General features: G+C 49.3%; 1 protein-coding gene across 1 annotated transcript in view; it reads left to right on the top strand.

Annotated features, from left to right (window-relative positions):
* Positions 1–1,953: 1,953 nt before the first annotated feature.
* RIN3 (Ras and Rab interactor 3) overlaps positions 1,954–18,168 on the top strand; it is a 97,341-nt gene continuing 81,126 nt past the window's right edge. The window contains exon 1 of the mRNA XM_073578130.1: positions 1,954–2,141. Coding sequence (XP_073434231.1) covers positions 2,116–2,141 — 26 coding nt within the window. The 5' untranslated portion in view covers positions 1,954–2,115. The remainder of the gene's footprint in view (positions 2,142–18,168) is intronic.

Here is an 18,168-nt window from a genome sequence, read left to right as displayed (position 1 = left end):
ACGGGACCTGCCGGGAGCATCGCTGAGGCCTGGTGACGCTGCGAGGGACATCGGAAGGTGAGACTATGACGATTTTTTTATTTTCTATTTTTTACAGGGATATGGCACCCAGAGCCTGGAAGAGAATCTCCTCTCCTCCACACCGTGGGTACCATCCGCAAATGTTCCGCTTACTTTTCGCATGATGGGCACAGCCACATGCTGAAAGTAAGCAGAACAATGCATTCCTATGTGTGCGGATTTTCCCGCGATTCCGCACAAACAATGAGCATGCTGCGTATTTTTCCGCGATGCAATTCCGCTGCGGAAAAACCTGCAGCATTAGCACAGAATTGCGGATTCCCATAGGATGCTTTTTTTTGGCATTTTTGCGGCAAAATCGCGCGTTTAAAATCGCCTGAAAACGCAAATAAAACGCTACGTGTGAACGCAGCCTAAACGTTACATTTGGAGAAAGGTCAACAATGCCTATTATGAAAGGAACACCTTTGCTATTGTAAAGCGTGGAGGTGGATTGCTGATGTTTTGAGGATGTGTGAGCTACAAAGGCACAGGAAACTTGGGCAAAGTTGAAGGAAAGATGAATGCAGCATGTTATCAGCTCATTGTTGTGCCAGTTTTATAATTTTTGTAGCTGTTTTTAGGTGTAGTCACATCAGGTCACCTCGCTGCATTGTATGTTATTATTGTGATGCTTATTTTTTGTTAAACCTATAAAAAACAGAAAAGAAAAAATTGCCGAATAAGAAACCAACTTCAGCCTCGTAGTATTATTAGCTATGGTGTCCTGTGCTTTAGGCCTCTTCCACACATCAGTATTTTTGATCAGTATTTCATCAGTATTTGTATGCCAAAACCAGGAATGTCTCCAAAATAAAGAACAGGAGTCAGTCTTTCAGTTATATTTTTTTCTCGGTAAGTTCCATTCCTGGCTTTGGCATACAAACACTGATGCAAAATACTGACGTGTGAATGAGCCTTTAGGGTATGTGCACACGGTGCAGATTCTGCTGCGTTGTACAGTACCTTTATTTCCTATGGAAATTAAAAAACGCTGAGCACATGCTGTGGATTTTTCCGCGCGGTTTACAATCCGCAGCATGTCAATTGTTTGGTGCAGAAACGCTGCAGTTTTAGGCTGTGTGCACACGCAGCAGTTTCTGCTGCGGTGTACAGTACAATGATTCCCTATGGGAATCAAAAACCGCAGTGCAGACGGTGCGGAATTTTCCGCGCGGATTATCTGCGGTTTTCAATCCGCAGAAAGAATTGACATGTCAATTCTTTCTGCGGATTCTCCTGCGGTTTGCCATCTCCTCCATTGAGGAGATGAAAAACCGCAGGGCAAAACCGCAGAGCAATCCGCAGGCAAAACCGCAGGTCTTTTGACCTGCGGTTTCACCTGCGGATTGTACAAAATCCGCGCGGATGAATCCGCACCTTTTCCGCAGCGTGTGCACACAGCCTTACACCTCATCCATTAAGAGGAGTAAAACCGCAGGGCAAAACCGCAGATAAACTGCAGGACGTCCTGCGGATTTACCTGCGGTTTTCTCTCCAAAATCCGCACACAAAAAAACTACGTCTGCACATAGCCTTATATTTACCCCCTGCTAACAGGGCGGTGATAATGAGGGCAATCTGGCCTGTTGCTCAGAGCCCAAGGCTTTGGGGGTCCATGGCCACATTGTCCTCATCATAAGCGGCATGCCGGACAGGGAAGGGGCCAGACATAGTCCTTGCACAGGGGCCCCAAGCTGTCAGTATTCGTCCCTGCACAGAGTTGTGTGACAATTGTGTTTCTCTTCATGTAAGTGGCGCCCCCTGTGGTCAGCTCTGCAGCATCCACTGCTGAAGACCTGGGCATTGATGTGGCACATACCAGGGGTGCACTGAGAGGGTGAGGGCTTCCCCTGCCTCCTCCAGCTGCAGCTACTAATAGCCTGACACAGTCCTGCCCCTTCCTGAATCCCCCCAACACCACACGCAGGAAGTTCTGCTCTTGTGAATGTAAAACTTTGTGCAAGAAGCCCCAGGAACAGCCAGAATGACCAGGGGCCCCTGTGTGAGGCTGGTCAGGAGCCCCTGGTGAGCTCCCTGGGTCAGAGGCTGCAGATGGAGGGTTCAGCGCAAGACTCGGGGTAAGAGCAATGATGACAATTGTGTGGTCACCCTGCTCCAAGGCAGCAGAGATGAGTGAGGGGTCGGGCCCCAAAAAGTGGCATTACACAACCCAGCTGCCCAGCAGGGGAGATCTACAGGTACAGCCCCCTCTTTCTGTGTAATCCTCAGTACCCTTGTTGCCCATGGGTGTGTATGGGCGGTGAGGGGCTGCTGTAGATTGTAAACTGCTTTTCCAAAAGGTAAAATTCCGGTCCAATTAAGATGAAATCTTTGTATATACAAGTGCCTGCTCTCCACCCTCCACTTTACTGACCTCCTGGTGTTTTATGGGTTAAGTGGGGTGAGTCTAACTTCTAGTTGTGGCAGAACTACAACCCCCATCTTCTTAGTCACAAGAGTTGGCTGTAGCCCAGGTGGTAAATTGTGGATGTGTGAATGGCGGCAGCTCAGTGATTATATGGCTACAAGTTCCAGCTGTAATTGGGGAGTGTGTGTGATTTGTGCAGCAGAGCTGACAATCCATCAGTGGCTCCTGTGTGCTGCGTGCAGTCAGACCGGGTGTGTGTGCGCGCATATGTATATATACGCACATACATATATGCCATGTGCAGTCAGTCCGTGTGTGTGTATATACCGTGTGCAAGTCAGTCCGTGTGTGTGTATATACCGTGTGCAGTCAGTCCGTGTGTGTATATACATATATATACCATGTGCAAGTCAGTCTGTGTGTGTGTGTATATACATATTTATATACCATGTGCAAGTCAGTCCGTGTGTGTGTATATACATATATATATATATATATATATATATATATATATATATATACCGTGTGCAAGTCAGTCCGTGTGTGTGTGTATATACATATATATACCGTGTGCAAGTCAGTCCGTGTGTGTATATACATATATATATACCGTGTGCAGTCAGTCCGTGTGTGTGTGTATATACATATATATATACCGTGTGCAGTCAGTCCGTGTGTGTGTATATACATATATATACCGTGTGCAAGTCAGTCCGTGTGTGTATATACATATATATACCGTGTGCAAGTCAGTCCGTGTGTGTGTGTATATGCATATATATACCGTGTGCAGTCAGTCCGTGTGTGTGTGTGTATATACATATATATACCGTGTGCAGTCAGTCCGTGTGTGTGTGTATATACATATATATACCGTGTGCAGTCAGTCCGTGTGTGTGTATATACATATATATACCGTGTGCAAGTCAGTCCGTGTGTGTGTGTATATACATATATATACCGTGTGCAAGTCAGTCCGTGTGTGTGTGTGTATATACATATATATACCGTGTGCAAGTCAGTCCGTGTGTGTGTGTATATACATATATATACCGTGTGCAAGTCAGTCCGTGTGTGTGTGTATATACATATATATACCGTGTGCAGTCAGTCCGTGTGTGTGTGTATATACATATATATACCGTGTGCAGTCAGTCCGTGTGTGTGTGTATATACATATATATACCGTGTGCAGTCAGTCCGTGTGTGTGTATATACATATATATACCGTGTGCAGTCAGTCCGTGTGTGTGTATATACCGTGTGCAGTCAGTCCGTGTGTGTGTATATACCGTGTGCAGTCAGTCCGTGTGTGTGTATATACCGTGTGCAGTCAGTCCGTGTGTGTGTATATACCGTGTGCAGTCAGACCGTGTGCAGTCAGTCCGTGTGTGTGTGTGTGTGTGTATATACCGTGTGCAGTCAGTCCGTGTGTGTGTGTATATACCGTGTGCAGTCAGTCCGTGTGTGTGTATATACCGTGTGCAGTCAGTCCGTGTGTGTGTATATACCGTGTGCAGTCAGTCCGTGTGTGTGTGTATATACCGTGTGCAGTCAGTCCGTGTGTGTGTGTATATACCGTGTGCAGTCAGTCCGTGTGTGTGTATATACATATATATACCGTGTGCAGTCAGTCCATGTGTGTGTGTGTATATACATATATATACCGTGTGCAGTCAGTCCGTGTGTGTGTGTATATACCGTGTGAAGTCAGTCCATGTGTGTGTGTATATACATATATATACCGTGTGCAGTCAGTCCGTGTGTGTGTATATACATATATATACCGTGTGCAGTCAGTCCGTGTGTGTGTGTATATACATATATATACCGTGTGCAGTCAGTCCGTGTGTGTGTGTATATACCGTGTGCAGTCAGTCCGTGTGTGTGTATATACCGTGTGCAGTCAGTCCGTGTGTGTGTGTATATACCGTGTGCAGTCAGTCCGTGTGTGTGTGTATATACCGTGTGCAGTCAGTCCGTGTGTGTGTGTGTATATACCGTGTGCAGTCAGTCCGTGTGTGTGTATGTGTATATACCGTGTGCAGTCAGTCCGTGTGTGTGTATATACCGTGTGCAGTCAGTCCGTGTGTGTATATACCGTGTGCAGTCAGTCCGTGTGTGTGTATAGAAACCGTGTCCAGTCAGTCCGTGTGTGTGTGTATATACCGTGTGCAGTCAGTCCGTGTGTGTGTGTGTGTGTATAGCGTGTGCAGTCAGTCCGTGTGTGTGTGTATACCGTGTGCAGTCAGTCCGTGTGTGTGTATACCGTGTGCAGTCAGTCCGTGTTTGTGTGTGTGTGTGTGTGTATATATACCGTGTGCAATAGGGTGACCGCAAAAAATCGATGTCGGAATTTTGTCCGTCTGGACCCCACAAAACGATTCCCCTTTCCAGATATTGAGATAGCCAAAATTTGAGCTCGATCAAACGACGTTAACCCGTGCCGCTCGTCGCTCAAAGTTTGAAAAAATCCAAATTGAGGTATTTTAAGATTTAGGTATTTTGCATAGTCTGTTAGACTATATAGAATGTGACAACAACATTGCAGAAATAGCCCTGACCAAATTTTCGAACCATTTGTGGTATTTGAATGCAGAGTTGGTGGGATTATCGTTTTTTGATCCCACCATTACAGACAATGAAAAGTTGTTAATGGCTAATAAATTGCTCAGTAGCACAGATGAACCATCAGAGCACGCTAGGGTTGTAAATCCAAAAGTTAGGAAAGAAAAATTAAAAGAGGTAGGAAGTAACCGACTTTAACGACCTTCTGACAAAAGATGAAGAACAAAAGCAATATGTCCTGCAAGTTGTAAGCAAATGCCGAGCATTATATTCTGACGTTTCAAAAACTACTTTAACAAAAGCTCTAGAATAGATTAGATAACTATGTAAAATTATCAACTCATGTAGGTTAGCGTGCTCTGATGGTTCAGACGGATGCGTCGTGTTTTGGCGGCCACGACGCGCACACCGCCATTTTCGACCCCCGCATGCATGGCCGAAACTCCGCCCCCTCCTCAATGGACATTACAGTGGGGCAGCGGATGCGTTGAAAAGCTGTATCCGCTGCCCCCGTTGTGCAAAACTTTAACAACGTACGTCGGGACGACGCAGTGCAACGTCCGTCGGCCGACGCTAGTGTGAAAGTAGCCTAAGCTGTGTGCAGTCAGTCCTGGGCTGTGTGTAAGCTGTGTGCAGTCTGTCCTGGGCTGTGTGTGTGCTGTGTGCAGTCAGTCCTGGGCTGTGTGTGTGCTGTGTGCAGTCAGTCCTGGGCTGTGTGTGTGCTGTGTGCAGTCAGTCCTGGGCTGTGTGTGTGCTGTGTGCAGTCAGTCCTGGGCTGTGTGTGTGCTGTGTGCAGTCAGTCCTGGGCTGTGTGTGTGCAGTGTGCAGTCAGTCCTGGGCTGTGTGTGTGCAGTGTGCAGTCAGTCCTGGGCTGTGTGTGCGCAGTCAGTCCTGGGCTGTGTGTGCGCAGTCAGTCCTGGGCTGTGTGTGCGCAGTCAGTCCTGGGCTGTGTGTGCGCAGTCAGTCCTGGGCTGTGTGTGCGCAGTCAGTCCTGGGCTGTGTGTGCGCAGTCAGTCCTGGGCTGTGTGTGCGCAGTCAGTCCTGGGCTGTGTGTGCGCAGTCAGTCCTGGGCTGTGTGTGCGCAGTCAGTCCTGGGCTGTGTGTGCGCAGTCAGTCCTGGGCTGTGTGTGCGCAGTCAGTCCTGGGCTGTGTGTGCGCAGTCAGTCCTGGGCTGTGTGTGCGCAGTCAGTCCTGGGCTGTGTGTGCGCAGTCAGTCCTGGGCTGTGTGTGCGCAGTCAGTCCTGGGCTGTGTGTGCGCAGTCAGTCCTGGGCTGTGTGTGCGCAGTCAGTCCTGGGCTGTGTGTGCGCAGTCAGTCCTGGGCTGTGTGTGCGCAGTCAGTCCTGGGCTGTGTGTGCGCAGTCAGTCCTGGGCTGTGTGTGCGCAGTCAGTCCTGGGCTGTGTGTGCGCAGTCAGTCCTGGGCTGTGTGTGCGCTGTGTGTATTCTGCAGTGCAGACAGTGTTTACAGGCTGGGATCTGGCTCCAGGGCAGCGGTGCAGATTTTGGGCCAGGATTGCTCAGTGCTGCTGTGTCCTGATCCAGGACATTTTCCAAAGTGTTTATTGTTACAATATTTCATTTGTGGCTTTGTGTTATCAATATAGTAATTTGTTGTTTATAAAAGTGAACTATTTTACATAAATAGAAAGTGCAGCCTTTTTTTCTACTGCAGCACAGAGTATTTCAGGACATAATGCACTTATGTACGTAGTAAAAGGAGAAAGTTTCTCATTGTCACAGCGTGTTTGAGAGGAGAACTGGTCTGGTATTGGAGGAGAATATGGAGAGATGGTTGCAAAAGTGCGGGGGTCAGTGGTCACAGCAGGACAGAGTGTTTAAGGAGACATGGATATCTTTGCGCAGAGTGCTTTGTGTAAATGTGGCTTCTTTTCTGGTACTTTTTATCTTGGTTTTTTTTTTACCCAAATCCTGGCTTCTGTGTTTTTTGGTGCAGATTTGAAGCAGCGTTTCTGTTCACACGCTTTATTTTTTTATGTAAATAAGATGTTTTTCAGTATCAGCAGAAGCTGAGATTTCTGAAATCCCTTTTTGTTTTGTTTTTTTTTTTTTAGTGTCCAGAGAAGCTTTGATTCTGCACTTTAAAGCAGCTGTTTTTTTTTTATTTTTTATTTTTACATGGACTTTTTCCGGCTCCAGATAGGAGCCTATAGAGAAACCACAGGCCTGCAGTACATCACACCCGCAGAGCAGGAGTTTACATGAAATCACATCCACTTCTCTTGAGTTGTTAACTGTGTCAGATTTTCTTTGCCCCCACCCATTCCTCAATAAAAAAAAAAAAGCAAAATAAAAAAAACCTGCAGCATTTTCTCTGTGGGAACGTAGCCGTAGGAAGATGTATGTGCTTGTCCTCCGCGGAGGGTTGGTGAGGTCGGCCTCCGCGGAGGGTTGGTGAGGTCGGCCTCCTCCTCCCTCCTGGTTTCTTCTGTTCCTTTAATCTAAGTTATTTGGTTGAAGTTTTTCTGGATTTTTCTTTTTCTTTCATCTCTTTGCAGTATAACTCTGTAAAAATAACATGAAAAGGCTTTTTCCTCTCCAGGGAGAATAGCGCAGGAGAACAAGGGCGCGTATATGTGCGCCTATTAACTCCCCTTGTGCTGGAGCCGCCTCACTCAGATACGTCTGAGTCAGGTCTGTGGTTGTTGGTGACACCTATGTGCGGCCTCCCACTTCTCCTCCAGGATCGGCTGTTTCCTCTTCTACATATTCCTTATGTGAAACTCATTATTAAAGGGCCGGTACCCCAATATTTGCAACTTATAACAGTGCTGGTGCATTATTTGAAATCTTTCTTCAGGCTCAGACTGACCCAAAGGGAAACAAGGGAGTCTCTGATTGGGCCCCTGTGAAAGTGTTGGACCCCCCTACACTTTATGCACTGTGAAGAGGCCGCATATAATAAACAACTTGACAGTTTGTTAAAATAGTTTCTATGTGGAGCCTTGGGCTGAGATGACATAAGGTGGCAGGCAGCTTCGATCTCCCCTTTTCCCATAGACCTAGAATGGTCAGTGAAATGTAGACCAGTGAAGTCAGATTAATGGTGGTCTCATGCTTCTCTGCATTTGGAACTAGAACTCCCAGCATGCCCTGATAAATGCAGACATTCAATGCCTGTTGGGAGTCATAGTTTACTTGACAGATTGCATTCTACAAAGGAGAAAAACAACATTGATGTGCGCTGACTGCACACTGACAGTTTTCAAACTGATTGTTAAAGGGGTTTTCCACTTTAAGCATTTTTCCCTTTAAATGCATGCATTTGGTAGTGAAAATAATTTTTAAAATGTAATTAAAAATGTTGCCCAATTTACCTTTTGTATGGGACTCAGCTGCTAGTTGCTGAATGAGTGAACTTGGAATCCATCAGTGAGTCTATTCAGATTTGAATATTGTGAGAGTTTATAACTGGTGATGAGCGAACGTGTTGTGAGCATGTTCGCTCATCATTATTTGTCTTTTTCTCAGCACCTCTAAACTGACTTCTTTCCAAAGACCAAATCAAAGTTAAATGTGCAGCAAAACAAAAAGGCTATGAAAGCAAAACTGTGCGTAATTTGTAATGAAATCCAAAAACAAAACAAATAACAAATACTAGTAGAAAAAAAGTGTTGTTCATAAAAGTGAAAAACTCCTTTTAATTGGTCTTGGGAATACTGCTAAAACGGGCAGGAAAATTAATCTGAAACCTGCAACATTGAAATTGATTAAACTGTTCGTGGAACGTCTTTAGCTGTTGCTCAGACTCCGTCCAAATGATTAAAATATCATAGCGGTAGTAGGCCAGAGGCCTGATGGGACATGAGGACTAGAAGTCACTTTCAAGCTTGGCCATGAAAAGAATTGCATACTGTGGAGCCATTTTACTTCCCATCGCTGTACCAGTTTCTGGTAGATACATCTTGTTGTCAAATTCAAAGTAATTGTGGGTGAGGATGAATTTTGTAAGTTTTACCACAGAATCAGCATTTTTCCTGTGTTTTTCATGAAGACTTTGCAGGCATTTAATCCATCCTGGTGTGGGATATTGGAGTACAGATTCCACATCCATGGTGGCCAGGATGGTTTCTTCTGGTAGAGGACCTATGCTGCTAGTTTATTCAATAGGTCAGTTGTGTCCTACAGTCTTGCCCCCCAGTAATGGCTGAAAACAGGGAGTAATAGCTTGTAGTCTCCTGTTCTACAGTCACCTCCCCCAGTAATTGCTGATAACAGGGAGTAATAGATCGTAGTCTCCTGTCCTACAGTCACCTCCCCCAGTAATGGCTGATAACAGGGAGTAATAGATTGTAGTCTCCTGTCCTACAGTCACCTCCCCCAGTAATGGCTGATAACAGGGAGTAATAGATTGTAGTCTCCTGTCCTACAGTCACATCCCCCAGTAATGGCCGATAACAGGGAGTAATAGATTGTAGTCTCCTGTCCTACAGTCACCTCCCCCAGTAATGGCTGATAACAGGGAGTAATAGATCGTAGTCTCCTGTCCTACAGTCACCTCCCCCAGTAATGGCTGATAACAGGGAGTAATAGATTGTAGTCTCCTGTCCTACAGTCACCTCCCCCAGTAATGGCTGATAACAGGGAGTAATAGATTGTAGTCTCCTGTCCTACAGTCACCTCCCCCAGTAATGGCTGATAACAGGGAGTAATAGATTGTAGTCTCCTGTCCTACAGTCACCTCCCCCAGTAATGGCTGATAACAGGGAGTAATAGATTGTAGTCTCCTGTCCTACAGTCACCTCCCCCAGTAATGGCTGATAACAGGGAGTAATAGATTGTAGTCTCCTGTCCTACAGTCACCTCCCCCAGTAATGGCTGATAACAGGGAGTAATAGATTGTAGTCTCCTGTCCTACACCTCCCCCAGTAATGGCTGATAACAGGGAGTAATAGATTGTAGGTCTTTTTTATTATTATAAAATCCTTCACGACGTTACAAAATAGAACACAACAGAACAAACATAGAACAAAAACTCCAATCAGAAACAATATGACAAAATCAGACACAAACACAAAGAAATAAACAAGAAATGGAAACAATAAGGGAAATTCTCGACCTACAAAACGGGAAAAGAAAATTAAATTAAAGAAACAAGAAATTAAAAACTAAAAAAAACAAAAAAGGAACAAAATTACAATAATTACACCAGTACCCCCTTAAAATAATAAATAAATAAAATCATGTAAAACCCCCGACCCAGCTCCATTCACACTATTATATACACCCCATGAACTACATTTACACCGTCCCATATACAATACTATATACACTATATACAATATAAACATATGACACCAGTCCGAATATTGTACAAGACACACCTAATACCCTCTGGTCCCACTGCCTTACCTCACAGCCTCCCCCTTACACCGCCACATTCACACTTACGACAAACCTAATTACAAACATAGTATACAAAATTAACAAAATTTCTATATTTTTTTTCTTTTTTTCCTTTTATTTATTTATTTTTTATTTTTTTCCTTTTTTGGGATTGTTTTTTTATTTTTTTTAACACTATATATAAAACACACATCTACTCTAACTATCCCACCACCCCTGATCCAGCTCTGGCCACAAAGTTCAGGATTTCTCCGAGCTAGGATCAGGCCCCAAAGTTTTTCCCCAGGCGGGGCCTGGACCAGGCCAGATCAGTCTCTTATCACCGCTGTTGAAAACCCCCCATCCCCCCAATCCCCCCACCCAACCTAACTAAGACCCTCTATTATACACAATATATACAATACATACATTACGCTATATACAATATATACATAAACTAACGTTACAGAACATAACCTACGTACTCACCACTTAAGGCTCAAGTTCGATGCTTGCAAACCTTCTATTCAGGAGACTGAAATTCAAAACAAAACTCTAGAGTGAAAAGGCATCAGCCCACCACCAGGATATAGGAGTACTAACGGACTAAGGCACCCCGAAGGAGAAACCCCTCCAGAGATGGGCCGCCCTCCGGGCACCCAGTCTTTCATACTCCAGAGAACGGACCTTCACCAGGGCACCTAGGATGCTGCTATAAACTTCGTCTACACGGAGGATTTTACTCTGCGTCGAAACTAAAACTCGTGCGTTCCACGTGAAGTACCTGACCACTGCGCTGACTATAAATAAAGTGACTCTGTCCCTTCTCCCGAGGTCTCCGAACGCTCCATAGGCCCACTCGGCATAGGACAGAGTAGCCAGCCGCGGCCAACCAATGGAAGCTCCCACCCTGTTGTACACCTCTGTATTAAAGGGACAATGAAGCAGGAAGTGCTCCATGCTTTCCAGCATGTTAATACAAGCCTCACGGGGGCAATTCCTGTCCTCGGAGCTCCTGTACTTCAGATTGTCCCTCACATACAACTTACCTTGGAAGCAGCGCCAAGTCAAGTCCCAGTACTTCTTGGGGATCCTATTAGAATTTAACAAACTCAACCCAACCTCTAGATCCCGACTTGGGCAGTCCTTGAGGACCAATGGACTCTGAAAATGCGAAAGCAAGACCCGCATGTCGAGGAGTTTCCTCGGGAGGGACCTCACTTCCCACATTCCCAGACCCCACCGGCGCATCATCTTCAGAACCGGGGTAACATAAGCCGGGAGATGCCCATGCGGTGTGCGAAGATCCTTCAATCTTCCCCCTGTCTCCCATTCCTGGAAGAAAGGCTGAAACCATCCCTTGCAGGAGAATACCCACGGAGGAGCCCTCTCTTTCCAGAGGTTTGCCACGTTGACCTTCAAAAAGGTGTTCACTAGGAACACCACGGGGTTCACCATATTCAACCCCCCTAGTCTCCTCGTGCGGTAAGTGACCTCCCTCTTGACTAGGTTCAGTCTATTCCCCCATAACATCTGAAAGAACAGACTGTAGACCCGAGTCCAGAGAGGCTCTGGCAAGACACAGACGCTGCCCAGGTAGATTAGTAAGGGGAGCAGGAAAGCTTTGCACAGGCCAACCCTTTCCCTCAGGGTCAAAGACCAACCCTTCCATTGGTCCACTTTTTGAGCGACACCTTTGATTCTGCCTTCCCAGTTTTTCGTGGGGTAATCACCCTGGCCAAATTCGATGCCTAGGACTTTGGCGTGTTCTTGGGGTTCGGGGAGGGTGTCCGGAAGATCAAACCCGGGATCCCCGCCTCCCAGCCAGAGACTCTCACACTTGTCCTGGTTGACCTTGGACCCGGAAGCCTCCGAGTAGCTCTCCACTTCTGACATCACCACCATCGCCTCCTCTCGCGAAGAAACAAAAACGGTGACATCGTCCGCGTAGGCCACTACCCTCAGGATAGCCTCTGGCACCACCCCGCCCATCCCCACCCCCGCCAACGGTCCACACTCGATCCTTCTGAGGAAGGGATCGATCGCAAACGCGTACAGCAATGGGCTAAGAGGGCAGCCCTGACGGACACCAGATCCTACCCCGAAAGGTTGTCCAATCCACCCATTTACCAGAGGGAAAGTCTCAGCCCCAGCGTATAAGGTCTTAAGCCAGTCCACAAACCCCCCAGGCAGACCGTACCTCAAAAGAGTGGACCAGAGGTACTCGTGGTCAACCCGGTCAAAAGCCTTTGCCTGATCCAGGGTCAGCAGGAACCCCTTCCAAAGGCCCGCCCTGCCTTGCTCCACGGCCTCTCGGACACCCAGAACAGCACTGAAAGTGCTACGGCCAGGAACGCAACAGTTCTGAGCCTCTGAAAGGAGCCGCGGCGCAAACTTCACCAGCCTGTTGAAAAGTATCTTAGCCAAAACCTTCCTGTCCACATTGAGAAGTGCTATGGGACGCCAATTCTCAATGCGTGACGGATCCTTACCCTTTGACAAAATGATCAAAGCTGACCTCCTTAATGATCTCGGCAGGGTGCCCGAGGAGAGACACTCATTAAACACCTGAGTCAAGAGGGGGACCAAGGAGTCCCTAAAGGTCCTAAAGAACTCGGATGTTAAGCCATCCGGACCTGGTGATTTTTTGGGCCTGAGCCCATCGATCGCCAGTCTCACTTCCTCTTCTTTGATCTCTTCTGCCAAAACGTCCAGCGAGAGGTCAGCCCCTGGCTCCGGAACAGCTTCAGCTAGGAAAGCCGACATCCTGTCACGATCCAGTTCCCTCCTTCCCAAAAGGTGTGAGTAGTATGAACTGACGACCTCCAAGATCCCTGATCTGGACCTCTTCAGGGATCCCGTACTGTCCATCAGCCCCGTCACTATCTTACTATTCACTGACATCTTGCAGCTTCTGTAAGGGTCGGGCGAGTAGTACTTCCCGTAGTCCCTCTCAAAAACCAAAGATGCGTGCCTATCGTACTGACACCTCTTCAGCAAGGACTTCACACCGGAGATCTCCTCGCGGCTACCTCCAGTCGAGACAAGATGCTCGAGTCTCCTCCTCAGGCTCTGATACAGGCGATCCCTGTTCAGGCTTCTGAGGTTCGAGAGTTGCCGGAAGAATTTCGCCACCCGATGTTTGAACATCTCCCACCACTCTGACTTAGTGTTACTTAGGCCCAGCAGCGGTACCTGGCTCTGAAGAAAATCCTCAAAAGACCGTCTCACAGCTTCTTCCTCAAGGAGTGATGAATTCAGCTTCCAATAACCTCTTCCCATCCTAGGAGTCTCTGTAACGTTCAGAGAAAACATAATCAAACAGTGGTCGGAGAACTCCACCTCCACAACCGACAACGGCGAGGAGACGGCTTCCTCCTTCAAATAAAACCTATCTATCCTAGACCTGCACTGACTACCTCTAAAAAAGGTGAATCCCGTGCTGCCTGTGTTGTGCCGGATGTGGACATCCACTAGGCGTGCCTCACTTACTATCCTGTTTAGCGCGACGCAATCATAAGTCAGCCGGTCCCCAGAACCTCCTCTATCACAGGGTCTCGTGACGTTGTTGAAATCCCCTCCAAAGACCACCTGCCGACTTGAAAATAAGAAAGGTTTGATCTTCAAGAAGAGACATTTGCGGTCCCACTTGGATTGGGGACCGTAGATGTTAATGAGCCGAAGCTCCTGTCCCCCCATGGAGACATCTAGGATCAAGCATCTCCCCATTTCTAATTCAATTAATCGTCTGCATTCAACCGCTGCGGTCTTAAAAAGGACCGCCACCCCGCTATACGGCTCGGCCGCAAGAGACCAGTAGGAGGGCCCATGCCTCCACTCCCTCCTTGCTTTATGCATGGTTGATAGGTCAGTCAACCTGGTCTCCTGCAAAAACAAAATGTCGGCATCAAGTTGGCCGAGAAAATGAAAGGCCGTGAACCTTGCCGCTTCTGACTTTATGCTGGCAACATTAATGGTTGCCAGCGTCAACGGTGTGGGTGCCGCCATCATGATTGATTGGATTAGATAGCCTTTTTCTTCCCACCCCCAACAGCTTCACCCTCTTCCTCAGACAATGATGAGCTTTTAGTGCGCTTAAGACACACAGACTCATCCATTCTCTCCTTACATACACTCTGGCCCTTGTCTGGTGGTCCCGAGGTAGTCCCCCCCCCAGAGGGCCCTTTAATTGCTCCCTGAGAAGAAGACTCAGCGACCCCCTGAGCCCCAACATCCTTGTCCGCAACCTCCGGCTCCGGGCTCCCGTCCTCCCCCTCTGCAGGGGAGTCCTGGAGGGCCCCGAACCGGTTGGAGAGATCCACCAGAGGGGGGGCGGCTGGACCTTCCAATGGCACCTGGATCAGGGCTAGAGAATCAGAGGGGTCGCACTCCAGAGCGGAGGCTCGAGACCCGGACCCACTCCTACCCTTGGTTGTTTTCCGGTTACCCTTTTTCCTTTGTTGTGACCATTCCCCCTCTCCCTCATCCAGACTGTCACCGGATGAGGGTTCCTGGGAGGACATGGCGTCCCCCTGCTCCTCCCTTTCAAGTCTCCTGACTTCCTCACTCAATTCACTGTCTTTAGGATCCTCAGTTGCAAGTGAAGTACCTGGGTCAGGGTTTAGGGTCATTACTCCCTGCCCCCTGTTCCCATGGCGTTGCTCCTGCCGCCTGATGTTGGATGGCGGCAGCTTGCTCCTCACCGGTTCCCTGCCTCCTCCGCCCCTACTGGTCCCTTCACCGGCAAGATTAGTCCCGGCTTTCGCCTGTCCCGCACTCGCCGCTTTCAGGACCGCATTGGCAAAGGAACGCGGACAGCGACTGAATGGATGACCGAGGTCACCACACAAGTTACACCTAATCCTGCCACAGGTAGCAGCGAGATGGCCAAGGTCCCCACACAGTGCGCATTTTTGGGTGGTACACTGCGCACTGAAGTGTGTGGGGCTGCCGCACCTGTGACAGACCTTAGGCTGCCCCTGGTAGAAAATCAGGATCCTGTCCCTCCCCAAAAATGTAGAGGAAGGTATATGGGTAACAGTGTTTCCTGAAACCTTCAATTTCACCATGAAGGTCCAGGCCCCTGACCAGATACCATGGTCGTCGCGGGTCTTCTCAGGAATGCCGACGATGTCGCCATATCGACCAATCCAGGTGGAGATGTCCATGCAGGAAAGTGACTCGTTACTGGTCAAAACGGTCACCTTCCTGACCGAGTTCTGGCGGGATATTGCGACAGGGACAAAACCTTGCCATTCGGGGCGACCACGAGCCAGCTCATGGCGAGACCAAAAAAGCTCAAGGCCCTCCGGTCTCACGAAGCTGACATCGAAGTAGGAGGTCCCATAGGGATGGATCAAGGCAAAGATGTCGTATGCCGCGAAGCCCATCCCCAGCAGGAGCTCAGCAACCTTTGACCGATCAGGACAGGCATCCTTGCTTACCCACTGGAGACGGGCCACGTTCCTACGGTTACTCCTCTGCCCCGGTGTCGGCAGAGACCAGACAGTCTCTGCCCCTCTATCTCGGAAGGCGGAAAGACCATGTCTCTCTATCCAGAAAGACAGATCAACCTCCCTCCCCTCTACATTGATGGAACTCTCCCCTTTCTTCAGGGCGTCCAGGAAGCGCTGCTGCAAGTCACCATCCTCGGGGCCACCAGACAAGGGCGCACTACTACCCCCAGCAGTGACAGCTCCCGAATAGCTAGGGGCTGAAGCCCTCGCCACCACTGGGGGGGCAGTGGGACCACTACCTACTTCCCCTCCACCAACACCAGTGTTGCTCTCCTCATTCACTCCACCAATACTCCCATCATTTGCGGCACCACAACTCCCATCATTCACTCCACCACTATTCCCACCATTCACTCCACCAATACTCCCAAAGTTTGCGGCACCACATCTCCTATCATTCACTCCACCACCTGTCCCATCATTCACTCCACCAATACTCCCAACGTTTGCGGCACCACAACTCCCATTATTCACTCCACTACTACTCCCATCATTCACCCCATTACCACTGTTCTCTGCACCTTCCACAGTCACCTCCATTCCCTCCTCCCTTGTGTCTGCAATCTCTGCACTCACACCTGCTGGGTCGGGGGAGCGGTGCAGCACCACACCCGTTTTAATTAGCTCAGTGCTGACATTGTGCAGTTCTTTTGGAGCACTGTGCCCCTTATTGTCCTGGGCTGCCTGCCCTGTAGCCACAGACTTCGGGGTGCTGGTATCATTTTTTGGGGCATGCTGTCCCCCCGTCACAGCAGAGCGCACAGTGTTCCTTGCTGATGATGTTCCCTGCTTTTGCTGTGTATTTTTTTTTTTTTCCCGTGGCTCTGTCTCAGCTGCGCGCCTCCTTTCCTCTGTTGAGGCGCACTGCGCCCCTCTCACAACAGTGCGCCCCCCTTTCGCCGCACCATGCTCCTCGGCCCTGCCCCCCACAGCCCCGGCGTCGGCCGGCTCAGCTGCAGTGAGCAGGGATGGAGTCTGCCCACACCGTCCCCCTTTCGCAACGGCGTGGACATCCCCCCCCGCTCTCCTCGGCCCCGGTGATAACTGGCTTAGCCGCAGCAGGCAGGGAGGGAAACTCCACGGGGTCCCCTATGTCCGGCGCCGTGAGTACCTCCACAGCCTCACCCCCTGCACTGTTCCCCGCACAGACGGCAGCATTGCCGGACGTCCTCCTCCTCTCCCCACCTTGCCTATGCCCCGGACCCACTGCAGAGCCCGTGCTTTTAGGTTTGGTGGGGTTTACACAGGAGGTGGTAGGTGTAACATCAGACATTGGTACATATTTGTAACTCACCACCTCCTGTGTCATCTTTTTTTTCTTCCTCCTCTTTTTGGTCTCCTCCGCTGGCTCGTCCTCCCCGAAGGAGAATGTGGTCAGGTCCACAGGAGACTCCAGCTCTCTGATCTCCCTCAACAGACCGCACTCCTCCTCTTCCTCCGCTGACACTCCAGCATGGGTTGTCGGAGTCCTCTGCCGTGCCGGGAGGCCGCTTCCTTGCTGGCTCTGCGACTCTTTCTCCCGGCTTGTTCCAGCACGAGAGACTCCAGCCACGACTTCATCGTCCTCCTCCTCCTCCTCGCTTAGGACGCCGGCTGGCAGTTCTCCCGAGGTATTTAACCCCTTCATTTCAGAGAACCGCCGCTGGTTCTTAAACCTCTCCAGGAAGGGACCTGCGCTTTTCTCAATCCCCTCCCGGAGGAGCACTAACCGGACCACCTCATCTCTGAGGGCTTTAAACCTCTGGGAGGTCGCGGGTCTTTCCTTGTTAGAGGCACGGGTGTTCAGGATCCGTGACTCCCGCAGCTGCTCCTTCAGCCCGGTCAGTGCTTTGCCGGCGTCCTCGTACTCTCGCAACATGGCGACCACTCGGGAGGAGAAGGAGCTCGTGGACTCGCTGGAGGTCATCTCGCCCCATGATGTTGCTGGGCTCTTCTTCCTGGGGCCTGGGGTGCCTCTGTCTCCCTCTCTGGGCGGACGATGAGCCGTCTCGGGGTTGGAGTAGGTGGGTACGGTCTTTCTCATCCGACCAGATCTCCTCACGCCCTCCTGGGCCGGTTGCTGCTGCTCTCTGTCCCCCGCCGGCACAGACCGGGGAACAGAAGCCTGGGAAGCCATGCCTGGCTCCCAGGAAGCCTGCCTCTCCCTGGGGAGAAGAGAGGCAGACTCTGGGCCTCCTCCTGGAAGTCCTGGAGCTCACAAGACAGGTGCTGCTCTCAGCAGGGTGTGACTGATTGTGGGCACCTGTCCTACAGTCTCCTCCCCCAGTAATGGCTGATAACAGGGAGTAATAGATTGTAGTCTCCTGTCCTA

The sequence above is a fragment of the Dendrobates tinctorius genome, unplaced genomic scaffold (assembly GCF_039654945.1).
Source record: "Dendrobates tinctorius isolate UK_male_01 unplaced genomic scaffold, ASM3965494v1 ptg000058l, whole genome shotgun sequence".
In the NCBI taxonomy this organism is placed as follows: domain Eukaryota; kingdom Metazoa; phylum Chordata; class Amphibia; order Anura; family Dendrobatidae; genus Dendrobates; species Dendrobates tinctorius.
Note: the sequence above shows the minus strand (reverse complement) of the source record. Positions and strands in the feature narration are given on the sequence as shown.